General features: G+C 37.9%; 2 protein-coding genes across 2 annotated transcripts in view; one reads left to right on the forward strand and one right to left on the reverse strand.

The window, feature by feature from the left end:
* The window catches only part of LOC145994778 (uncharacterized), a 147,355-nt gene that overhangs the window by 97,648 nt on the left and 22,020 nt on the right, over positions 1-27,687 (reverse strand). The window lies entirely within an intron of this gene.
* Positions 4,263-27,687, forward strand: part of LOC145995020 (uncharacterized) — a 53,262-nt gene continuing 29,837 nt past the window's right edge. Inside the window, exons 1-4 of the mRNA XM_083131553.1 lie at positions 4,263-4,339; positions 5,575-5,735; positions 6,344-6,511; positions 27,084-27,226. Of these exons, the coding sequence (XP_082987679.1) occupies positions 4,278-4,339; positions 5,575-5,735; positions 6,344-6,511; positions 27,084-27,226 (534 nt within the window). The 5' untranslated portion in view covers positions 4,263-4,277. The remainder of the gene's footprint in view (positions 4,340-5,574; positions 5,736-6,343; positions 6,512-27,083; positions 27,227-27,687) is intronic.

The raw sequence follows: 27,687 nt of genomic DNA on the forward strand, positions 1-27,687 counted from the left end.
ATGCTTTTGTTGCAAACAAATATTTGTATTTCTATTTGCAAGATTGTGTTCGAGAAAGAAAAAAACATGCAGACCACGATGACGTAGTACATCTTTTGCACAATAACAACTTTGATATGTTTTGAGAAACATATTGCTTTGAGCCTGCGACGTATTGATGGGGTTATAGTAGTATTATCAGCCCTTTGGACAAACTTTGAGAAGAATTATGTTTCGATATAAATTAGAGATGATAAAATATAGACTCACTATACGTAGACATTTATACTAGAGGAGTAAAATTCGGATTCCCTTCCACTTGATTAGACACCGACCTAGTGCCGCCAAGACGTGCCTGGAGTAACAACACATTCGTGCTAAAGTTCGACCAAAAGTGCTTTTCCACACTATTCTAGGTGCTGTCCTCGAAGTCAACTGGCACCTATGCCTCTCCTGTTGACCTGCACGGTCTTCCGGAATCTACTCTAGCCATTCTTATGCATTTTCATCGCACGATAATGACTGGAGACTATCTTGCTGCTGGAATGTTTTGCTCATTCGTCCACTCTTGATGCCCTTGTGAAAGTGCAGGTCTGGGAAACCTATCAGTGTAGCAGTTCTGAAAATGCCAACATCTGTCATCCGGTCACCGAAATCATGACCCATTCTAAATCACATACTACTGTAGATCTTTACTCTTATCAGTACAATCGGCAGCAAAGATAACAGTGGGCAAATTGTTCATTGCTATTGCCTATGAATGTACTTATGCACAAGTTGGAGCACAAGTTATTCTCTGTTTATTGTCGGTTTTGTTCAGATTCTTGAACCTTACATTGAGCAAAGCAAATGAGTATGAAAATGTACAATTTGTCTACCATTCTCTTTGTCGTTGCCTGCGGTACCACGCACGTTACAGGCAAAACAATGACTCAACATTATCCTGTACCATATTGGGTGCAATTGTGCACGTTCCAAAATAAACTGTGACTGTTATGTAAGCTTAAATAGTGTTCTTAGTATCTAGCGCGGTTTATATGATAGCAACCTGCGATAACTTAATATCCAAAGTTCCGCCGATCTTCTCAGAAAGTTGCAAGCAGGTTCAGGATGGAATCAACGTTAAAGTTTGTATTCCATTACTTCCCCTCAAAACTTATGAAAGCCTTCTTTGTAATAAACTTGACAATTGCTACCTTCCCAGTTCCATTCCTCTGGCAATCGAAGAGATAAGGTTTACCGTTCCTATCTATTCGAAGCCGTATTGGACTTTTGGTTTGTTACACTTGTGGACATAACTGACCAACTCTCCGAATTGAAAGGTTGGTTTACAATTTTCACCTATTACTTATAACCTTACTTTTCATAGACCTCTCTTCATTAAAAATTATATAGTGTGTCGGACGAAACGAGAGGGAGCCCAGGATGATCTAATTATTTTCCCGCTCGCTTGCTTTGTATAAGCATTTTTATTTTCGAGTTGCAACTTACCTACTAAGACCGCGTGCTTCTTCAGAATGGCTTCTCGGTACAAATTGACACACTTCGACTTTCGAGCTTTGGCAAAACTAATCAGATTCATCCTTTCCTATACTAAAGTGCACAGTTTAAAATCATCAGAGTACAATTGGGTGAATGACCCGAAAGAAAGTCAGATATATATATATATATATATATATATATATATATATATATATATACACACACGTACAAACAGTAAATTAGGTTGCTTGAGTGTTTGATTGGGTTTACTTTACTTCGTTTTTCTGCCATGTTTGGCTAATTGCGAAGATGAGAATGAATGGTCATAAGATAAATTGATGAAAGGACAATCAGAAACACGTGTGGATAGTACATAACACGAGCCCCACAGAGGATTGTACTGGTTGAGAGTCCAGACGCAAGATCATCGTTAGTCTGCAACAATGCAGTCCAGGATCTACTGCGTGGACGTGAGATTGACATTTGAGTGCCTTCTGAAGACATGATCCCTTACACCCCCTAAAATTTGTTGCGATTCACACAAATCACAAGCGTATCGAGTAGATTCGAATCCTGGGTAAGTTATGAATATGCCATTGCGTTTATCAGTTCAGCATAATGGTCACGATTAATCTGGACAGGTAGAAAAGTAACGTAAATCAACCAAAAAAACGAATGCAGACAAACTACATAAATTAAGCATAAATGAATTCCCCGCAGAACGAAGCATTATATAGTTACTACAAACCACATCAGGTTAAAATCAGTAACGAGAAACGACTCCTCCAAATAGGACTGATTCGACGTTTCACATTAAGGCTTTCACCAAAATCTTGAAGGTTAAGTTGTCGTATAAAAGGAATAAGAAACCGACGGGTTTAACAAAGCCATGTTGAACAATATTAACTGATGTATGAAAACTTAGGAATCCTAATATCTTGGAAATATCTTAAAACCCATTTCTCAACACAATTTTGGATACCGTGAAACAGTTGGAAACACCCTTTTCTTCTACAAGTCTTGTTAACGCTGAAGGCATGTTTGAACACAGCTAACGGACGTTACATAGATGTGGAGCATATTTCTTCTCTCGTCATAATTTGCTAGCTGCCCACCCACTTTTGTCGAAAGACTAATGTTATTCAAACACTGATAAGATAAGCTACGTACTATCTCGTCAAGAGGTGTGTTCTTTTCATAGTTGCTATTTGCGGATAGAATCAGTTACTATGCCCTGATTCGTGTTGACACCCATTGCACAAGTCAACAATTTCGAGCAACCTTACATAACAGCTTGTGATAAGAACAGGCATTATTCTTTATTTAATAATTATTATCATGTCAGTTAAGAGAGACAACAGAACTTAAATCATGTAGTAAAGTTCTTGCCTAGTAACTTTAATATGTTATCATAAACTACTACAACTTTTAAAAGGTGCACTGAAGAACATCTTTGTGTTTGTACAACAAATAATATTTTTGTAATCGTAGTACGCCAATATTAAGATGTATACACTATTCCATTTAGGAATTACCCACTCTGGAAGTTGGTGGAAAGAATCAATCTCTTGCCATAACATAATCCGGGCTAAACAGTTCTTGAAGGCCGAAGCCTACATACCGACTGCGGGACTCGCTCCCACATGACTCAACAGAGGTGGCAATCACCGAACCAGTTACGGGGTGACGAAGTGGTCAGCACGACGAACTCTCGGTGGTTGTTGTGGGTTTCCATGGTCGGATTGCGCTACTCATTCGTAGCTCCCCAATTTCCTCACCGGTCCCATACACTGGCCGAAATCTCAGGAGAAACGTTTTTACGTTTCCCCCCTCCCCACAGGAGATTCGAACCAGCTCGCGTCTTGTAGCTAGGGTCCAAAGCCTACCCTTGTTTGGCCCAAAAACTGCAACCTAATTACTGGGCACAATTGGAGTGCGACGCCAAAGTGGGCATTGTATCTGATATTCAAATTCGTTAAGTCTTGAATTTCATACTTCTGCCTGAATGTTATGCTGTTTTTAAAAAGGAGGATCGGTCTTCTGGCAATTTATTTGTTCGCATTTTTCAAAATCTTTCACAGTATTTCTAAGTTTTCTAGTCTAGATATTAAGTTACAGACACTTCTGGGTTGTTATGATTCCATCGACTTCCAATCGAATAGTAATTCTGCACTATATTATTATTAGTTTCAAATATTATAACTTAGTTCATCACACAATAAACAATGTGTATTTGTACTCAATTATGTGTATATGTATTTATTATTATTTGTTTATTTAACTTCGAAAAATCCAGAACAGATACGTCATCTGTAAGTGGGGGATTTTATTTATGTTGAAAAGGAATATCCAACACGGAGACCTTGGAAAGCAGAAGCTTTAGTAAGCTTTCAGACCGAAGCGACACGCGATATTTGGAAACAAACTTTCTGAAACAAATACAACCTTTCGTACCGAAGCGACATGACAAACTGCAAATGTCACTTGTCGCTTGCGTGGAGCTCGGACTGGGCAGTTTTCTCGATAGCGGTCATCATGTCGCCTCGGTCCGTTGGTTGCACATGCGCAATTCATGCTTTCTTATAGATTGGAGGAGGCCGTGTAGCTCTCGCTTGTCACCTTCGTGCGAAACCTGCGCGTCGTTTTGGTCTGAAAGCTGCCTGAGAAACGCTGAAGTTAACAAATGCTGGTAGGCCAAAACTCGTGCTCAGCTATCTATAGTAACGATAATCATAAGCTTCACCAGCGATAAAGTAATCAGTCCATCGATTTTTCCTGTAAGTTGCATGACTTGACAAGTTCCGGACGACTTAGTCATGTGTTCCTTCAAAGCTGATGAAGCTGTGGTACTATCTTTTATAGCCTCCATCCTTAAAAGGTAATCTCGCCAATCGCTCTGGCAGATTTGACAGAACGAGGAGATCTGCTAGTTCTCACACAGTGTACAGTGTTCAACGTTTTATTGAACTTGTGAACCTATTATCGTGATAAACTTGTATTTTGTGAGGCTAAAAGGTAATTATATTTGGAGGTTAGGAATTCTCAGAGGAGCCGGTAGGATTTGTATATTCAGAAATATTTACATGTAGCCATAAGCTAGGGAAGACATGGATACTCTTTATATCAACCATCTGTGTTCTCGTGAATTGCCGAGCCTATTCAGTTGGTTCAGAAGCTTCGCAAAAGCAAGTAATCGAATTTTAAAGATGAAAAGAAATCTGAAATTTCTTCTTCTCGACCGTTTGAATGCAGAGGTCAGTGTAAAAAGTGATTGATTGATTTGGTTATTCAACATCCCATTTCCGTTACTTTTGGGTATGGAGATGGAAATGAATGTTGATGAGTTTGATGAAAGACTATTCACATCCTCACTGGATGGGGGTCCAGATGCCAGAGCCTCGTCAGCCTGCAAAATGCAGCCCAATGTGTATTTGGTGGAGGAGATGTTTACATTTGATTGGCCGCTTTCATCCCTCAATGTAAAAAATGTTTTCTACAAAAATTGCTTGAAAGAAAGTCCCATCCATCAAGGTGTCACCACCTTTACCCCATTAAAATATTCTGACACGATCTCCACCGCCCTACGAAATTTTATCGTGCAGAACAACGTGTGTGTGTGCTAATCTTCTCACCAGCTAAAAATTGGGGGCATTTTTGATTGATTGATTGGTTTGGTTAATTTTACTTTGTATTTGTGCCACTTTTGGCTAATCGCGAAGATGAGGATGAGTTATGATGATGAAATTTATGAAGGGACACTTATAAAGAACACACATGCACAGGCCGGGATTTGAACCCGGGAACTCTGGCACCGTAGCGCAGCTGTGCTAACCACTCCACCACGGAGGCCGGCGGGAGTCATTTTTACCTGTATAGTTTAATATTTGTTTGTATACAAACACCTCGCGTCACTGATTTCTTAAAACTAAACGAAAACACGTTATACTATACACAAGATGTTTGGCCTATGTGTGAATTTTAAGCAGTCTCTATGTAATCATTACACATGCATTTGAATTCATTTACGTCCTTCACCCATTTATTTTATCCACAATGTACGGACACTTAAACAGAAGTGAAGTTTTAGCGTGTATTATTTTAATTTATTTACAGCTTAGTCGTCTCCACTTCTACAAAAATGGCTCCCCAATACAAACTGACATACTTCAACAGTCGGGGCTTAACAGAACCAATCAGATACATCCTTTCGTATGGAGGTGCAGAGTTCGAAGACGTCAGAATAGAAAATGAACAATGGCCGGAAATGAAGTCGTGTAAGTATAAGCAGTAAGTTTTGGTGTGGTTGAGCAAAGTTCAATTTCATCTGTGTATGTAGTCATGACTTAAGGAAAATACACTAGATGGCCCAACGGTTCAGAAATTTTAATGACGCCATAAACTACAAGATAATTTTCAAATATAATTCCACGTTTTTAAGGCGAATTTTCCAAAAATTCAGTGCAAGAAATAACCACTGTTATTTTAAAACGTATGACGCATTAATAGTATATTATACTTAACATTTACGAACACTTCCATATATACCTATACATAAGAATAATTTATGGATCTACTGAGACGTTAAAAACTAACGTAAGCACATTCTTTTTATCCATCTGTGGGGCTCTGCCCATTTTGTGTTCGAATCGTTGTGTTGTGGATGTTACTATGCTAAAGCAAAGGTTATGTTTAATCATTTACAATTATATATATATATATATTTAATATAAATAAACAAGCTTTTTTCTTTCTGAATATACAAAAGATGAACTAAAATCTTGACTTTCAGAAGCAAGAAAAATAAATTTAAAGAGATCGTCATTGTTGTGTTGGAATTCATCTAGTCTTACGATTCTAACTAGATCTATTTTCCTTGTTGTAGCTATGCCATTTGGGAAGTTGCCAGTTCTGGAATTTGGCGGGAAGAAAATCAACCAGTCCGTTGCCATTTGTCGTTATTTGGCCAAGAAATTCAACTTGATGCCTCAGGACGACTGGGCCCAATTGGAGTGCGACGCCATAGCGGACACCGTGACTGACCTCGTAATGCGTAAGTCTTCTCTTCACCATAGATTATGGGGATGGTGGTATGAATCGAGACCTTGTAAAAATCGAGGCGAGAACGATACAGGCTTCTATAAAGTCGAGACCGAGACTTAGTGTTTTACTCCTCATAAGTTTGTTTTCTCTGGAAGGGGAGAAGTTTGATATATATTATAAAATGTATTATTGTATACGTAAGCTAGCAGTTATGGCCAATGTCCATAGGCTGTGCATAGCAACGATTATGCATCTTGTTTATGTGTCTTATGGATGATTTTAAGTTTTAATAATGTAATCCACCTTCTTACAAGTTTTAATATATTTAATTATGAAGTTCCAATATTGAGATGTTTATTTCTGTTTATGTCAATAAGGATAAGACATAACAGTTTCCGAGACACACTGTCGAGATGTTTATTTCTGTTTATATCAATAAGGATAAGACATAACAGTTTCCGAGACACACTGTCTCGTTCGAGACTGTCATCGTATTTAAAAATTTTGATAAACCAAATTTACTTTACTATGCGACATCAAACGAACATCTACCTGGTTATTTATGGATAAATCATATATATTGTTTATATTAAATGCGAAGACAATCAGTTAGTGAGGTGTGCTGCATGCTGCATATATATTAAGGGTCTTTAACGCTCTGTGGGTGCTGTGAACCCCAAATTAAATCCACAACTCCAGGGGAAGCCCTGTATATGATAGGAATCCCTAAAAACTAAGCGTTTAGCCTCGTAAGATGGGTATATTAAATTGGAGCATGAACATTCACGAATATTACCAATTTAATTTAAACACTGAAACCGCATCCAATTATTCGCTGAGTTTCAGAGCCATCCACCCGATTGGTAGCGCTGTTTGGGACGACGTTAGAACTACAGTGATCAAATAAGACAAGGCAGATCAAACTAAAGTAAAAATAATCCTGCAACAATGACTTCCCAATTATTTATGAGTTAATTGACACTTATCATCCCAGAGCGACTAGTGCGAATTGTACCCCCCCCCCTTTTTCTGAAAAGGAACACTGTCATTAATACATACATAACCATACATTTAACACTGGGATTGCTTTGTGGTGAAATGTTAACGCCAGGAAGAACTATTAATATATATTTATTTTGATAAACACAGACAAAGATTTATCCAACTGATCAAGCGCTTTTTTTTTTATATACTCAATTATTAACGACAAAGTTGCATGCCATAATATCCAAGTAGCATTTTGTGTCCGTTGACTCCGATAAAGAAACAGTGCAGTTATTTATAGAACTCAGCTGTTCAAGCTAACATGACGTGACGTCATCCCCAGCTAAAATCTATTCGACGAATTACTGGTGTACACTTGTGAAATTACCATGTAAACCCCTTTTAAAACAAGCAGTTTGTAGGTGACTAGTATTATCAAGAGTCTATCTTTCAATAAAAATTTGAACGATTACGGTTACAACTTGGCAACATACAAGTCAATCATTCACTCTGTGTGAGGCAATTACGTATTACCATACGTCACCTACCCGATGCTTAAACATAAAACATTACCCAAACCATCTGTTCAAAGGAAGTTACGAATACACAGAATAAGAGCATCAAAGAATATTTACAATAATTGATATATACATTACAGTTTCTTGACCGATTGTTTATACTCGCCAAGATGGCTACCTGACGCTCTCCCTTCCCGCCTAAATTAACGATGCGACGCGTCGACGAAAATGGCCAAATTCGATGCACACGAAAGCTAGCTTTTATAATTAGATGCAAATAGATTCCGCTGTACCACGAAATATCCTGCAGTCTTCCGATGACACTTATATAAGTAAAGATACTGTACTTACGACCATCCGGCTACCTCATAACGCAGCTCACAATCGTCAAAGAAAATTTCGATTATCTGTCCACACTATATATTGCGCGCATAGATTTTTGGCAAAACATGTTACACAGTCCTTTGTGTTTCGTTGGATCCAATCAAATTCTATCGCAATCCTTTGTGCGTTGGGATGATCACCGATGTCTTTGATCGGCGTAAACTCAAACAAAATCCATGTTTCCTTCCTCTCGAACCAGTCCCCGAATCGCTCCTTAGACCTGCTCATCAGAAAGCGAATCCGTTCTTCGGTTCCTTGATGAGGTTGAATCTTCCGTGCACCGTTGCATCCATAACCCAATTTAAGTTGTGTCTTCTTCACAAAACAAATTATTAAACCATGGCTTTGCTTTCATGATAAATCATTTACATAAATTAAAGAGAAAACAGTCATTGATTTGTATGCAAACACCAGGTCGACTGAGAACACGTATTGTTTACGAACTGTTCAAATGAACAGCTGATTCATCCGTCCTGTACACTGCTGTCACCAGGTGTACAAACATTGATCTGATTCGCCCACTAATATCTATAACGAGGGTGGCGAGGCAATTAACATAAAATTTACTCATTATATACATGAATTAACATGTTGGACCGAATGATTACATTAAAAAAAAAAACTCCTATGACCACATACGTCATAGTTGGCGCCCAACAAGAGGCTGAACCCAAAAATACATATCTACCAGTACAATTCCACTCTAGATAATACAGATCACTCATATTACAAGACTATAAAGAAACAAAAAACCATTACATACATATGCAATTAACAATTATGACTCATCATCAATTATATACAACATTTTATCTTTAACTTTCACTGCTTGGTGATAACAAGAATCTTCCCAGAGAGACAAATGTCCAAATCGCACCAGTCACCCTGAGCTTGAACACTTCAGCTAGTGCTGACTCCTGATTAAAACCCACAATTGCATGCTATCCAGGCGAAAGGTTATGCCCACTTGATCACGCAACTGCAAAAGTCAACCCGACATATTGCCTCCGAAACTCAGCGTCATAAAGGATAGATCAATTTATTGTGCACGAGACTTAAAGATTTGGCCTGATGTCTTTAATGATGTTAATACCCATGGCCTTCATATTTGTGCAAAACACCATCAGTGTTCTCTTTATACTGGAATGGAAGGAACTTCCACCCGTTACCCAGCACGCGCCAGAGCAAAAACAGTTTTGAGTTTGTCAACAATTTCCTTAAATATGCATTCCAGCATCAATCTAGAAATGAAGATTGACATAAAAGCAAGAACCAACATGGAACATATGCAATCAAGCATCGGAAAGGAAGGGAGGAGCACTTATGTTCCGGTCCGCCGCGAAATTGCACCGACTTGGCAAACTTGCCCGCCGCAGGCGCTAACTCACTTGACACACAAGAAATTAATCTCCCTAAGCTTAACGACCCTCAACTTCATTTCGAACCCTGACATTGGGATTTTTCTTGTTCATTGGAATTCAACAGTTTCAGTAACATTTCTTCTACCCCATCCAGATTCATATCTAGTACTTTATTTACCCACATTTTTACCTTGTCCTCTGAACAATTCCAAACTTTACAAATTTCTATCGACTGGTGATCCAATTTTTCTCCTGTCACACAATCTATCAATGAAAGCGTGGAATCCTTTAACATGTTAAATTTACTAATACACAATATCTATATTCAAAATAGATCCCATAAAACTCAAAATTTGGTGTGTCAGATAGTTAGAAATATGTTTTTCTTACAAACACAATTCGATGTTTGGACAACTCAGTAACCTTAAATGCGACTGTGCAAGGAGAATTCGCCAAAGCCAGAAGCTACATCAAACAGCTGACGTCAACAGCCCCGTAATTACATGGCGCGCAATCACGGCCACCAAATGTACCACTAACATTTTTGTTATTAATACTGGAACCGAACCAGGATACTCGCCTTGAGTAAACCAAAGATTCGTTTTATATGACTTATAATTTTATGCTGCCATGCAAGATTAATTGAAATTAATTTGTTCCCTCTTGAATACTGGTTACCATCGGGTGGCATATCTCAGATACCCCCTACCATCACCATGTCATGTATACAGAGAAATCAAACCTATTGAATGTCGTTACTTAAACTCTCCAAAATACAGACTCCAGACAAACTTGTGTCAGGACTAGGCCGACACTAATGGCAAATGTCCCCTCGACACCCTATCATTCTCACATTTTCTATGTGTGGAGACGTATTTTCCCAAGGACGAACAAATACAACATCTAGTGTCCCTGATGTTCCCTTGTGTTTCTTTAGAACGCCAATCAACACGATTCTACCCGAGAAATTCGCACAAAATTTTACAATGAAACTTGCAAGCACATGTAACAACAAATTCAAAATGATACTGCCCACTTAAAAGCTGTTGGCTCCAAAATGATAGTGAGGCTGCTTGACTTGTTAAATGCTCCCATTTTAAATTTCCCGCACCAGACTGTCCATCAGATATCTTTTCTGAGCTATAAACTTGACACTAGCCCCAACTGAACTGACGTTTGAAAATAAACAAAAGTTAGTATTCAAATGATAATTAAATTCAAATTTATTTTAAACTTCCCAAAGATACATACGTTATTAAATCCGTCAAACTAAATATATTATCTTTAATATTTACATTTTGTACAAAGCGAAGTTGCTTTCACTGATCAAAGAGTGATGATCGCTCCGATGATCTCAACAGGCTTCATCTTTGAGCAATCATACTCAACCATATGCATCCCATGCCATTTTCTTCTGACATGAGTGCGATGCCAGATCATTCTAACCCTGTACCAAAGAGACAAAGCCAAGAGAAGACAAATACTCAAAATTTTCCCCAAAACTTTTGTATTGGTACTTTTCCGAGGAGACCTTTTTGTTCTTCTCTTCCTAATATGGCTTGGATGGAGAGATACTCTTCCTCCAGCAACAGTTCGACTTACTACCAAAGTTTTCTTGGGAAGTGAGTCAGTAGGTGACTTCATTTTAACTCTGATGCGCCTCCCATATCTGACTGAATAACCAGTGCCTAATTTCATGAAAGAAACGACACATGCCATACTGGCATTTCTTTTGGGCATAAGAACACGCATAGGACCACACCTAATGCAACTTCTGGGTTTGATTACTGAATTCCTCACACCAGTCTGCAATGGATAACCAACTACTGGTATGACTACGTTGTGTACCGAATGATCTTGAACTATCGACACTAAAGGTAAGTCAATACTATTTTCCCCAACTGACACTACAGACAGGGTAGATTTGTTCTGAGATGATACTGCATTTGAGTGTAGGCAATGAGAAACCACCTTACTTTCCGAACACCCTGTATCAGCTTGCACCGTGTAGACACGCTTACACAACGAAGATGAACCCGAAGAACCACTTTGTTTAGAACCAACACCCAATAAAGAAAATTGCAAGCTCGGTTTTGGGAAAGATGCATCTTTTGTGCAAAAGCCGACAGGGAAAGACTCGTCTCTGTTACCCGACACCCCAAAAGACCACTCCTCGCTTATCAAATATTTTCCTTTATTACCCTTGTGGTGTTTTTGCTCTAACGTTCTGTTTCGGTTCAGTTCGCTGGTACTCTGTGCATAACTTTCTGACCAGGAAGTCAGAGTGCCTGTGCAGTGGTCATGTTCGACCGAATGTGAAGTACACATGCAATTGGTGACCGCAGAAGAAGTTACAACACCATACATCAGTTCTACTTTACTCCCTGACAAATCAAACTCCTTTGTCAAAGACTCATGCCTTTTTTCTACCAACTCAGCCCTGTACTGTGATACTGAAAACGTGAGATCGTGCAGACCCTCATTTGTTTTAACTACCTCTTGTTGCAAGTCCAAGATACATTTGCTGGTATCACTGAGGTCTGACTGAAGTTTTCCCACCAAGCTACTAGTGTGGACAGTAAGTTCAGACTTCAGCAATCTGTTACTGTCATCAAATTCTGACTTCAGCAATTGGTTACAGTCATGCAATTCTGACTTCAGCAACTCAATACTAGCTTTTGACGCTTGGAACCGTTGATCATTCCTTTCATCACTCTGCTTGATGAACGCGAACAACGATTCGAACGTCACAGGTTCGTTTTCCGTTCCCATTTTGTTACTAAAAAATTAAAATAACAATTTGCTTAATACCTATGAAACTTACAACACTAAGTCTCATAATCTACTTTAACGCTCTGTGGGTGCTGTGAACCCCAAATTAAATCCACAACTCCAGGGGAAGCCCTGTATATGATAGGAATCCCTAAAAACTAAGCGTTTAGCCTCGTAAGATGGGTATATTAAATTGGAGCATGAACATTCACGAATATTACCAATTTAATTTAAACACTGAAACCGCATCCAATTATTCGCTGAGTTTCAGAGCCATCCACCCGATTGGTAGCGCTGTTTGGGACGACGTTAGAACTACAGTGATCAAATAAGACAAGGCAGATCAAACTAAAGTAAAAATAATCCTGCAACAATGACTTCCCAATTATTTATGAGTTAATTGACACTTATCATCCCAGAGCGACTAGTGCGAATTGTACCCCCCCCCCTTTTTCTGAAAAGGAACACTGTCATTAATACATACATAACCATACATTTAACACTGGGATTGCTTTGTGGTGAAATGTTAACGCCAGGAAGAACTATTAATATATATTTATTTTGATAAACACAGACAAAGATTTATCCAACTGATCAAGCGCTTTTTTTTTTATATACTCAATTATTAACGACAAAGTTGCATGCCATAATATCCAAGTAGCATTTTGTGTCCGTTGACTCCGATAAAGAAACAGTGCAGTTATTTATAGAACTCAGCTGTTCAAGCTAACATGACGTGACGTCATCCCCAGCTAAAATCTATTCGACGAATTACTGGTGTACACTTGTGAAATTACCATGTAAACCCCTTTTAAAACAAGCAGTTTGTAGGTGACTAGTATTATCAAGAGTCTATCTTTCAATAAAAATTTGAACGATTACGGTTACAACTTGGCAACATACAAGTCAATCATTCACTCTGTGTGAGGCAGTTACGTATTACCATACGTCACCTACCCGATGCTTAAACATAAAACATTACCCAAACCATCTGTTCAAAGGAAGTTACGAATACACAGAATAAGAGCATCAAAGAATATTTACAATAATTGATATATACATTACAGTTTCTTGACCGATTGTTTATACTCGCCAAGATGGCTACCTGACGCTCTCCCTTCCCGCCTAAATTAACGATGCGACGCGTCGACGAAAATGGCCAAATTCGATGCACACGAAAGCTAGCTTTTATAATTAGATGCAAATAGATTCCGCTGTACCACGAAATATCCTGCAGTCTTCCGATGACACTTATATAAGTAAAGATACTGTACTTACGACCATCCGGCTACCTCATAACGCAGCTCACAATCGTCAAAGAAAATTTCGATTATCTGTCCACACTATATATTGCGCGCATAGATTTTTGGCAAAACATGTTACACAGTCCTTTGTGTTTCGTTGGATCCAATCAAATTCTATCGCAATCCTTTGTGCGTTGGGATGATCACCGATGTCTTTGATCGGCGTAAACTCAAACAAAATCCATGTTTCCTTCCTCTCGAACCAGTCCCCGAATCGCTCCTTAGACCTGCTCATCAGAAAGCGAATCCGTTCTTCGGTTCCTTGATGAGGTTGAATCTTCCGTGCACCGTTGCATCCATAACCCAATTTAAGTTGTGTCTTCTTCACAAAACAAATTATTAAACCATGGCTTTGCTTTCATGATAAATCATTTACATAAATTAAAGAGAAAACAGTCATTGATTTGTATTCAAACACCAGGTCGACTGAGAACACGTATTGTTTACGAACTGTTCAAATGAACAGCTGATTCATCCGTCCTGTACACTGCTGTCACCAGGTGTACAAACATTGATCTGATTCGCCCACTAATATCTATAACGAGGGTGGCGAGGCAATTAACATAAAATTTACTCATTATATACATGAATTAACATGTTGGACCGAATGATTACATTAAAAAAAAACTCCTATGACCACATACGTCATAGGTCAAATAGAGTTTTTCGAGATTTCCTTGGCATCGAAACGAGACGTCAATCAGAAAAATAGTATTAGAAAATTGTGTTAGCCTTAAGAACCTCTACATGCTTGAAAGTTTGTTTGGTGACACACACTGTGTGTTTATGCTATATATACGTATTTCGAGACTTGAGACGAGATCGATGAGGTGTAAGTAAATCGCTGAAGTGTCCACCTCACTTCCACGTAGTACATCCTCATCCTGGCTGCATTCTTGCAGGCCAACGAAGCTCCGACGCCTGGGCTTACAACCAGGTCGTGTGTTTGTCTTTACGAGAGCCAGTCCACAACCTCAGCTCTCGTAAACGGTTGTTATTTCACTTTATTTTTTAAATGGGCTTGTGCCTTTACCAGTGGAACTTCCAGTTCTTCGATTTGTTTTACTTTGTTCTTGGTGACGAGATCATCTTCAAAAAGTTCTCTTTTTTTCAATTCGCTGTATTTTGAATTACTCTGTTTTGGCTAAGGGTTTTTTGTCCCAGTATTAAGAGAAGGGCGCACATAGTCTCAGTGCTGCTCCCTCTTTATAACATTGAACGAACAAACGAGATCGAAACTCTCCATTCCAAAACTAGGTGGATCTTTATAAATCCAAACGAGAGCGAGACGCTGCTCAGCAGTATGAGAATTAACGGGGTGTAATGGATTTTTGGGGTGTGAGGGTTGTTATATGGGGTATGTAGCTATAATATTTAAGGATTTTAAAATATAAAATATTTTATTATGTATTTTATGGTTTATTAGATAGAGTTTTTATATTGTTAGAGTATTATTATGTTTTTATTTTAAATTAGCTAAAAAAATTGCTACTCAACACCAAACTACACCAAAAAATACCTCTAAATAAAATTTAGTCCTGTCCATGCTGCGTTTGGATCGAACCAAGAATTTTTAGATTGAATTGGGTGATGTAGTTATTTTTTTATTTTTTTAGATGGTTATTATTTGTTTGGTTTAAATGTGATAAATGCAAGAGGTTATTTTTTAAAGGAATGGCGATAGAAATTAATTTAGATTAGATATGGGTTTTATATTTTTTATGATTGAATTTATATGGATTGGTTAAGAAAAGGATATTATTTGTTTTATAAATATATGAAGATTGTTTTTATATTTGTTTTTTAATTGTTATTGTTTGATTTTTTTGTTAGGTATTGGATTTATTATATATTATTGTTTAATATTTTTTTATTTTGTTTTTTATTTATAATTTGTAGATTTTATTTTTTGATAATTTTAATATTTATTTTATGTTTGTTTAATTGTTTATTTTGTATTTTTTTGTTTTTTGTTATGTTAAGATTTTATATTTTTTATTTAATATTTTGGGTATATGTTTTTTTTTATTTTTTAATGAAAATTTTTTGATTTTTATTTAAAGATGAAAGATTTAAAGTTGTATTTTATATTGATTTTTTATGGAGAGATTTTGTTATTATAAAATATAGTTTTAAAATTATTGAATTAATATATTATAATTGAAAATATGAAATTTGAGTAATATTGTTTTTGAAAAAGGAAAAGGAATGGAGAAAAATAAATAATAAATAAATAAAATAAATAAATAATATTTGTTAGTGTATGAAAGGTGTAACGTGATAGTCGCGTGCGTGACAATAAGGTCAAGATTTTTTGAAAGGAAGGTGCAGAGGTCCGTGGAAAATTCAAACACTCGCACGATAATAGAAGTAAAGAAAAAAACTATCACTTACAATAGTCAGGAGGGCTTGTTGAGGCTAATGACAGTTTTTTGGACCGTCACCTCAGTCTCCGCAGAGAACCAACTTGACACAAAAAAAAAAGGAAAACTATTTGTCAATAACCAAACTTAAAAATATCTTAGTCAAATTAAGTCGCTTTCTCAACCAATGAAGGTAAGTCGCCTGTTCATCCAAGCATGGCCTTCCGATCACGTTTTAGTCAAAAACACTCTAATGCAATGGATTCTAATTTAACAGAGTAAGGGATAATTATTTACACTTAATTTGATTTGTGAGTCAACTCAAAATTTATTACGCGCTACCTCGCAACGTAGAATGGCAGGCGTTTTCCAAGTGTAACATATACATATACTATTCACAACAATTATTTCGTTCCTCCTGTAACAATAACTGACTAAAAAGTTACTAACAATTCTTCGTTACTGGTGGCACAACAAGAAAATATATAACCGGGAACAAAACCCAGTGACGCCAATGACGTAATAATACGATATATTAAAACAGGTCAAGACTAATCTATGATTGCATTTTTTACACTACTCATTCGTTAATTGCTAGTTACTTCAAGGAAAAAGACCACCCATTTTTGACATTACATGTTACTTTGGTGCTCATGCTAAACTCATTTGGTATATTGCGTGAAGGTTATGTCAACTCGTGATTCTGTTTTTTTGTGGGGGGAATGGAGTCATTTAACTCATTGTCCGAGTTACCCGTATGCAAGGTAAATTGAACGATTAATCCTTTTATTACTTTAAGCAAAAAACGGGGGGAGGAGAGGAAGGACGTGTCCCAGCGACACTTTCTTTCTTCACTGTATCCACGGCAACATTGCGACGTCTATTCACAAAAAAGGGGGGGGGGAGGAGAATTTGTAGTTGTCTTACTCGTAATTCGTTCTTCGCACTTCGTGGCTTACTTATTGATTCAGTTTATCATTCCGTGTCGAAAGTAACGACAAGAGAGTCAAAGTGGCCTTCTCGTCCAAAAAACACACACTTTCGCACTTCACTTATGAAAAGAGTCATTGGGTACATACCTCAGCCTCGTTGGAACCGATTCACCCATCTTAACTGGACAATTCCTCTGGATCAAAGGAACACTGAGACGTCGTCAAATCGGCTGCTTTCTCCTGTCTGCCGAATACTAGGGTCGTGTATTCGTTCTCGTCCTTCCTTCTCAGTTGTCGATCCAATTGTCCTTCGTATTTCAGGTTTCTACCAGACGAAACTAACAAGTCGTCCTCGGTGAAAAAGCTTAATGGTGAAGGCAAATTCCATTTTCACCATCCACGTAATTTGACGTTCCTGTATTCCCGAAAGACTCCAATCGCTTCTGACGTATTTGCACTAAACACGTGCAAACCAACGTTCCCTCGTAGTGTTCGACAAAATCAAGTGCTTGGCGGAATCAAAACTGCCATCGAAGAGAGAAAGAGAGAGAAGCACATTGAGTTCTGCGAGCCGCTGCTTCTCCCGTAGTCCACTACGTCACGTCAGGAATCCCTCGCGGCTCGCGAGCTGATAAGGAACTGCCGCTTTTCGTCGATGCTGTTCGTGAGGCGAAAAATGCACTAGAGACCTCTAGCGGTCAATTCATTAATCTTGAAACCAGACAGACGCGAAGCGTACCGGAGTAACATGAGGAGAAATGTGACGATATTCGATGCGGGATTTTTTCACATTATACTTAAAATCGAGTTCGCATAAAAAATCGTCACAAACTCCCCTGCCTTGCGAAAAAAGGAGAAGAACACCAATAAGGCTCAGAATTCATAACATGACCTAACCGCAATAGTATGGCAAGAGCACCAATTACAAAATAACCCCTAACCATATTAAAACATTTATATATATACATGAGATAAACAAGTTAACCTTGATGAAAACACAAACATGAAAACCAGACAATAATTAAGTCAAAACACCCTCAATTTTTTTTTTTTTTTTGAACACCAACACCTGACTGCCTACAGGAATTATTACTTGAAAGACTAGTTAATCTCTGAAAAAGGCAGTGGACAACATAGAGATTAATAATTGCAATGATTGAAATACATTAGATAAATAAGGTAATAAATACAATAACAATAATATAAAAAATGGAAGTGAATGATCGATTGCAATCTAAAAAATGGGAATGAACAAATGGTATAAAACATTTAACAATTTAAGAATGTGGTAATACATAATATCAAAATTTTGCAACACCTAATTACCATAGGCGCCAATAGAGTCTATAATGGGGGGCACAGAATTGCCTTCTATAAAGGAAAAATAGGGATATATGATACGTAGCACTTAATTTTGCGGAGAAACTGACACTGGAACAACGATCAGATATGCACTTACAGGTCGAAGATATTTGCGACGTAGACGGAAATATATATATATGTTGTTGCACGGGGATAAGTAATCATCCTTATGATGCCTCAATTCCACTGATTCCGAGATGTTATATAATTGTGAGGTTCCTCAAAAACCATGAAAAGAAAAAAAAATGAAATACATTAGAAAAGAAGAGGAGAAGAAAAAACAAAAAGATAGGAAAGAGGAGAGGAAACCAAAGGGAGGAAGGGAATACTGCGAGGAATAAGAGCACCAATTACAAGATATTTGAAACAAACAATCCCAAAATTATACATATACTGTCAAACGGGTATAAAAATTGATATCCAAATTTACTGAATGAAGTTAAATTATAACTTTAGTAATGAATCATTGTTTGCTTTACTTTGATGAAAATTAATGAATAAATGTTTTTAACATACTCCAAGTAAGAATACAAAACTGTGAATAAACACATAGTAATAAACAAGATATAAACAGTACACTTGCAGTAGAAACCTTAACATTCTAGTACATAACAACACTTATCATACCATACCATACATGTGAAAGTGAATGCATTGGTTACCTTGGAACAGCCAGATCATGAGAATGGGGATCATGCTGGGAGGAACGACGGCGGCAGTGAGACGTGGAATGTCCACTTCTGTGGCAAAAATTGCAGTAAAAGGATTGAGATTGACGCAGGGGGCGATTTAAATTCTGTCCTCGGTTAGCAAGATTATGAGGAGGGGGAGTCACGTGCCGGTCAAGCTGACCTAATTGGCGTTGTGTATAGGCCTTTTGCATCTCTAAAGGAATGATGGAATGAGCTAAAGCTACTAACTCAGGCATAGATTGTGGACGGGACTGAAATAATAAACAGTTGGTGGAGGTATTGTTAAGATGTTGTAAAACAAAGGTGACCAAAATGGTAGGATCCCAGCCCAATGCCAGAGCCTCGGCCGAATCGCGGACGTCTGACACATAAATGTGAAGCGTCTCAAATTCACGTTGAGGACGAGTAACGTGGGCATTAACCAAGTCTGTATACAAAGACATCGGAACCGAATGTCTCCATATATAGAGTTTCATGTCGTGCCAAGGCATAAGAGAAGCGATAGCCGTCGTCCAAAGTGTTTGCAAGGCACCCGCGGTACGGCGAGTTGCATTTTGCAAAAGCCACTGCAATGGATATTGGTGGGAAATGACCAGACGGTGTAAAGCCAACAGGAATGTGAATAAGGCAGAATGACTTTGACCGTCGCACATAGCCAGCGCATCTATATGGGTATCTAAATTCCTCAGAAGAATCTTATGAGTAACAGAAGAGTCTCCGTTAAGATGAGATGACGCAACTGAACCAGGTGATATAGGGACCGTTACGGTCGCCGTTGTTGTTGCGGGCAAGGGTGACGAAAACATTGAGGGAGCTGTAGATGTGGTAGTTGTGTTAATTGGTACCGTAGTTACCTGCGAGACAACTTGAACCGGATGTGTAATGTGGGGACCCGTTAAGGGTGGCGGTGGTGGTAAAACGAATGGAGAAGACTCCTGTTGTATAGATATCAATTCGCCAACATTGCTCGTTTCCGGGGGAGGCATGGTGGTAGAAGTATAGAAGTGACTACTATCTTCTACTAAATTACTCAAATTTCCAATGGAAAAGGGAAAAGAAAACAAAAGGTTCTTAAAAGGGGGGGTGGGGGGGAAAAATTTTTGTAAAAAAAAAGGAGGTGAATCCAAACTTTTCTTACGTTTAACGCGTAAAGCAGAAAAATGTATGAATACAGAACCAGATCTGCTACCAAAAACTTTGTAACGTGATAGTCGCGTGCGTGACAATAAGGTCAAGATTTTTTGAAAGGAAGGTGCAGAGGTCCGTGGAAAATTCAAACACTCGCACGATAATAGAAGTAAAGAAAAAAACTATCACTTACAATAGTCAGGAGGGCTTGTTGAGGCTAATGACAGTTTTTTGGACCGTCACCTCAGTCTCCGCAGAGAACCAACTTGACACAAAAAAAAAAGGAAAACTATTTGTCAATAACCAAACTTAAAAATATCTTAGTCAAATTAAGTCGCTTTCTCAACCAATGAAGGTAAGTCGCCTGTTCATCCAAGCATGGCCTTCCGATCACGTTTTAGTCAAAAACACTCTAATGCAATGGATTCTAATTTAACAGAGTAAGGGATAATTATTTACACTTAATTTGATTTGTGAGTCAACTCAAAATTTATTACGCGCTACCTCGCAACGTAGAATGGCAGGCGTTTTCCAAGTGTAACATATACATATACTATTCACAACAATTATTTCGTTCCTCCTGTAACAATAACTGACTAAAAAGTTACTAACAATTCTTCGTTACTGGTGGCACAACAAGAAAATATATAACCGGGAACAAAACCCAGTGACGCCAATGACGTAATAATACGATATATTAAAACAGGTCAAGACTAATCTATGATTGCATTTTTTACACTACTCATTCGTTAATTGCTAGTTACTTCAAGGAAAAAGACCACCCATTTTTGACATTACATGTTACTTTGGTGCTCATGCTAAACTCATTTGGTATATTGCGTGAAGGTTATGTCAACTCGTGATTCTGTTTTTTTGTGGGGGGAATGGAGTCATTTAACTCATTGTCCGAGTTACCCGTATGCAAGGTAAATTGAACGATTAATCCTTTTATTACTTTAAGCAAAAAACGGGGGGAGGAGAGGAAGGACGTGTCCCAGCGACACTTTCTTTCTTCACTGTATCCACGGCAACATTGCGACGTCTATTCACAAAAAAGGGGGGGGGGAGGAGAATTTGTAGTTGTCTTACTCGTAATTCGTTCTTCGCACTTCGTGGCTTACTTATTGATTCAGTTTATCATTCCGTGTCGAAAGTAACGACAAGAGAGTCAAAGTGGCCTTCTCGTCCAAAAAACACACACTTTCGCACTTCACTTATGAAAAGAGTCATTGGGTACATACCTCAGCCTCGTTGGAACCGATTCACCCATCTTAACTGGACAATTCCTCTGGATCAAAGGAACACTGAGACGTCGTCAAATCGGCTGCTTTCTCCTGTCTGCCGAATACTAGGGTCGTGTATTCGTTCTCGTCCTTCCTTCTCAGTTGTCGATCCAATTGTCCTTCGTATTTCAGGTTTCTACCAGACGAAACTAACAAGTCGTCCTCGGTGAAAAAGCTTAATGGTGAAGGCAAATTCCATTTTCACCATCCACGTAATTTGACGTTCCTGTATTCCCGAAAGACTCCAATCGCTTCTGACGTATTTGCACTAAACACGTGCAAACCAACGTTCCCTCGTAGTGTTCGACAAAATCAAGTGCTTGGCGGAATCAAAACTGCCATCGAAGAGAGAAAGAGAGAGAAGCACATTGAGTTCTGCGAGCCGCTGCTTCTCCCGTAGTCCACTACGTCACGTCAGGAATCCCTCGCGGCTCGCGAGCTGATAAGGAACTGCCGCTTTTCGTCGATGCTGTTCGTGAGGCGAAAAATGCACTAGAGACCTCTAGCGGTCAATTCATTAATCTTGAAACCAGACAGACGCGAAGCGTACCGGAGTAACATGAGGAGAAATGTGACGATATTCGATGCGGGATTTTTTCACATTATACTTAAAATCGAGTTCGCATAAAAAATCGTCACAAAGGTGAATATTGATATGTGAGTTTTTTATGTTGATTTATGTATGCAATGATTGAGAGTTTTATGTTATATATGTTGATGTTATGATTGTGTATGTATAAAATATGTAAATATATAATATGTGATATAATTATAAGGTTATTTTTTTATTTGTATTGATTTATTTAAAAGGTGTATGGTATAGTAATATATTAATGAGGTAATATGTTATCAATTTTGTAAGTATTGATATTGTATAATATTATTAAATATTTTGAAGTTAATATTTACAAAATTAGAGATGTGTGATATTTATTTGAGTTATATTTGTATATATATGTTATATTATTGATGTAAATTTTATTGTTTTTTATTTTAGTGTATTATGTAATTATTGTTGTTGTTTTTATTTATAATATATGTTAATTATTAAAGTAAATATTTAATTAGAAAATTTGAAGTTAATTAAAATATATATATTGTATTAATTGTTTATGAATAATAATAATATATGTATATGAATTTATGTATTTGAAAATAAGAATATAATAGTGTTTGATAGATAAAATTATAGTATTAATATTTGTTGATAAAATAATTTTTGAGTTATTTTGTTTTTATAAAGAGTTTAAGTAAAATATTATAATTTTATTTTTGTTATTATTATTTAATAATTTTTTGTGTATAGCAATGAAGTTTTTTTAAAATTAAATTATGTATATATATGTATATATGTATATATTAGTTTTTTGTGGCTGTGAAAAATGTTTTTTTATTTTGATGTATTAATTTTGCAGCTATAAATATTGTTATTGATGAAAAATGTATAGTAGAGAATTGTATATTGTTGAATTGTGAATGTGAAGTATTTAGTTGTATGTAAATATTTTTTTAAATTGATGTATGTATTATTAGTGTTGAATGTTAGGTTTTATTATTATTTGATTTTAGTAGGAATTAATTAGAATAGAATGAAGAAGACCTGTGCATGAGAACAGCTGTGAAGTGGCGTCTGGGTCAATGTCTGTTGCTGCAAGCTTGCTTGCGCTATTGCTTGGTCAAATTCAAACTTCTCTTCCATCATACGGGAATTAATCAATAATTGCTGGCGTTCGAAATTTTGTAGGTGGGATATTAATTCCTCTGTTTTGGCAAAGTGCTTATTAGTTAAACAACCAATGTACTTGGCTCGCAGTCCCGTGATTATATAAGATAGAGTTTGTTCTTCAGTGGCGTTCGGGAAGTATTGCTGGACTAATGCCTTCTTAGCAATAACATAGGTGTGAATTGGCTCTGTAATCATTTGTTTTCTTGCTAGAATGATCTGAACGGGATCCGCTGATAGGTACGAGCCTCTAAATAAAGTACTTAGCTCATTTTTAATGTGTGTGTGTGTCAGGTCTACAAAGTTAGGTCGTTTCTGTATGTCATGAAAATAAGTCAAAGCGGTGTCAGTCAAAAAGAAAGGCAACATCTCTTTACGCTTAGCTTCCGACCATCCCGCGGCGTGTGCTACATTTTGAAACTTGAGGAAAAAGGGGTCAACGTCTTTTGGGTCATTCCCGCTAAATGGCATTGGATATAATGCAGTTGGGATTGAGGTGGCCATGTTAGTGGTGGGAATTTCTACAGTAACGTTATCAGGGCTATTAGTATTGTTAGAGGTAGTAGGAACGTGAGCTGGAGTGCTTGCTAAGGGTTGGGGTCGGTTTTTGTTGGGTGTTTCTAGTCCTAGGACAAATTGAGGGTAGTTTCTGTTAGCAGATCTTAACCGTGTTAGTGGAGGGGAGGGGACTGGTGATAAAGGTCGTGAATTTATTGGGTTCGCCGTAATTGCAGTAGCTAACTCTATGATTTGGTCGAGGGAGGAATCTAGGTGTTCGTGCAATGCTATCTGTGACGTATTCATCAACTAAAGTTCGTCGTGCTGACCAAAGAACTAATGAAAGTATGGGTATGCAGTTATTTATGTCATTAGTATATCGTCTGTCAAATAAATATAAGCAATTGTTCTCATTCCTGTGTGAATGATGCTCAAATACGTCTAGAGTGAATGTTATGCAGAAGAACTAGATTTTGTTGGGGGGGGACTCGGCACAAGAGAAAAAGAGGGGTTGTATTCCATAGGGTAATATACAAAATTGTCACTGGGTCTGACGCATCTTAAGCGTACTGTGGGGGTATGAATTGAAATTACTAAAAATTTACTTTAAAAAAAATGCTCCCAAAGTGGGAGGGGGGAGACTAATTTAATTTAAAGCAATTCGTACAGAAGGGTACTCAATTGCAAAACGGGCCTGAAGCACCTCCACCATGTTGTAATCCCGTTTTACCTGGGATCTGAGGTCACAGGGAAGTTTCAATAATACACTTAGGTAGAGCTTAATTGTACCTGTTAGCTGAACCTCCTCCGATTAAGAGGGTAGAGATATGGAAAGTTGAATGTAAAGGTTATTTACGCTTGTTCATATCTGGTAGGTGTGTGATGTTCTTGTCCAGATGCTTCTTGCAGACCGAATTGTGACTGGTGCCAAGATTCTATCCTGCGACCCTTGGCTCACCAAACCGAGCGATCCCTCGCGACTCGTAGCATGCTAGGCAGCCGTAACTTCGTGTTCCGTCGTCGTAGTCTGTAGCTTGTAATGTGTTGTAGAGTAAAGTGTAATCAGAGACTAATTATCCATATGAGCGTCGATGATAAAAGTAATTCAAATGAGCTATGATCCATATGAGAGCGAACTCCGGGAGTGAGCTCCCTTTTATAATCTTAGGCTTCGAAAGGTTGTTAAACCTTTCGAACACGCTAGATCTTGTTTAGATCCACGTGTTTGCCTTTCAGTCATTGTTTTCACGGAAGTTACAAAGTTAGCGCATTCTTGGGATCGCCTGCTGGTCGGACAATTCCAGGAAATAAACAAGCGTGAATATTACCATGACGAGGTTTTCTCGGTTTAATAATCTCCATATCTCTACAATATTGTTCATATCAAATGCGAAGACAATCCGTTAGTGAGGTGTGCTGCATGCTGCATATATATTAAGGGTCAAATAGAGTTTTTCGAGATTTCCTTGGCATCGAAACGAGACGTCAATCAGAAAAATAGTATTAGAAAATTGTGTTAGCCTTAAGAACCTCTACATGCTTGAAAGTTTGTTTGGTGACACACACTGTGTGTTTATGCTATATATACGTATTTCGAGACTTGAGACGAGATCGATGAGGTGTAAGTAAATCGCTGAAGTGTCCACCTCACTTCCACGTAGTACATCCTCATCCTGGCTGCATTCTTGCAGGCCAACGAAGCTCCGACGCCTGGGCTTACAACCAGGTCTTGTGTTTGTCTTTACGAGAGCCAGTCCACAACCTCAGCTCTCGTAAACGGTTGTTATTTCACTTTATTTTTTAAATGGGCTTGTGCCTTTACCAGTGGAACTTCCAGTTCTTCGATTTGTTTTACTTTGTTCTTGGTGACGAGATCATCTTCAAAAAGTTCTCTTTTTTTCAATTCGCTGTATTTTGAATTACTCTGTTTTGGCTAAGGGTTTTTTGTCCCAGTATTAAGAGAAGGGCGCACATAGTCTCAGTGCTGCTCCGTCTTTATAACATTGAACGAACAAACGAGATCGAAACTCTCCATTCCAAAAGTAGGTGGATGTTTATAAATCAAAACGAGAACGAGACGCTGCTCAGCAGTATGAGAATTAACGGGGGGGGGGGGGGAGCCGGGAATTTCCTCCTCACAAAAAAAATTATCCTAGGCAAAAGAATATTATGTTTATCCCTGCTATGGATGCTTTTATCCCCGTAAAAAAAATGGGATTGAAAGCAAATAAATAGTATACCATTTCTTAACTGTGTGACAAACACAACTGAAAAAAATCACGTGTCTTTTAATGGAAAGTTGGTCATGTTTTCGGTGTTACTGGTTCGTTAGCTGTATTTATGTATGAGTTTGGGTTTGGGTTTGCATACCCAAAAAAATTACATTTATAAGTACACAGCATCTGGAGAAATTTGTGTTGCATATAGGAATTCTATAAGACTAAGATCTATAAAATAATATACGATAACCTCATATTGTCAATGTACTCTAGTTATCAATCAGATATCTGGACTGCAAGTTTTACTTTGATATTTTTTCTAATATCTAGTATTATAAAAGTGAAAATTTATTACAGAAATTCGAAGGATCCATAATTTTACACGAGAATGAGAATATGAACGAAAGAATCTTTTTTGGGAGTGGAATCACGAGAACCGAATCCAGAAGTGGAAGTTAACTACTTGTTCATTTTGCAACTTTTTCTCTTGCAGACTTCAAAATGCACGTAAATTCCAGACGATCTGCAAAATTCCCTGACATTTCCATGATTTTTTTCCTGACAAGCCAAATTCCCTGACATTTCCCTGTCTTCCAGGTTTTCCAGACGCGTAGCAAACCTGACATCCATACTATTGGTAGATTACAGTCCAGAAGGTTTATTCTTTACCTCTCACCATCCGATTTGCCTGTTCCTTACGTGCCAATTGCCTTCCCTTTCCCTCCGCTGTAAATGTGGCAATCAAGAGTTCAAATTTCCCTCGCAGAAAGAACGGCGAGCTGTCTGGCAGAGAACAAATCACGTGCTGTCTCTAGTGCTCCTGTCATTGGGTGAAAATAATCATGTGATCGCTGACAAGGTTTTCCAGCAGACTACACACCACAAACTGGCGGGAAGTGAACCAAAATAAACCTTCTTAGGTATAATGGAAAGGTGAAGGGGTCAATTTTTGAGATGTATATAAAGCACAAAATAGACCCTCTATTAACTTAAGAGAACGGTAAAATATATTTTATATTGTTTGAGGTTTATGCAATTCCTACCACCTTCCTCTTGCAGAACTCGTTCAGCTGGTGTACGAAACAGACAAAGAGAAGAACAAGAAGATGGAGGCAACACTGAAGAACGAGACGCTGCCCTTTTATCTGTCAAGATTCGACGAAGTGATCAAGAAAAATGGCGGCCATTTTGTTGGTGGATCCGTAAGTATTTCATCGGTTTATTGACATCTTGTGGATCTACGTTTAAATTATTAACGCACTCCTTTCTCGTTCATGGACATTGATTGATTGATTGCGTTGGTGTTTTAAGTCCACTTTATGCACAGTAAGGCTAATCGGAACAGGACCCACAGTTTAAAGTGGGATCCCAAACACTATGGCCGTGTCCGGATTCGCAATCGCTCCGTCCCGTTCTCTCAGCAAACGACGTATCTCGTACGTGTATTTTGTTTCGCAAATATACAGGCGATCGGCTATAAAGACACGAAGTGTAAGGAAAATGAGAGAAAAACATTGCAGAAAAGATAAGATTTTTACTGAAAAATTAAAGAAAAAGGTTCTAAATCGGATCAAAATATTGAGACTAGATCACTCGACTTCCCGCGGGGTGTATTTGAGCGAATAGACTTCGAACTGAACTTTAAACTTCTTTAAATCTATTG

This window comes from Lepisma saccharinum, chromosome 11 (assembly GCF_977018435.1).
Source record: "Lepisma saccharinum chromosome 11, izLepSacc3.1, whole genome shotgun sequence".
Taxonomy (NCBI): Eukaryota; Metazoa; Arthropoda; class Insecta; order Zygentoma; family Lepismatidae; genus Lepisma; species Lepisma saccharinum.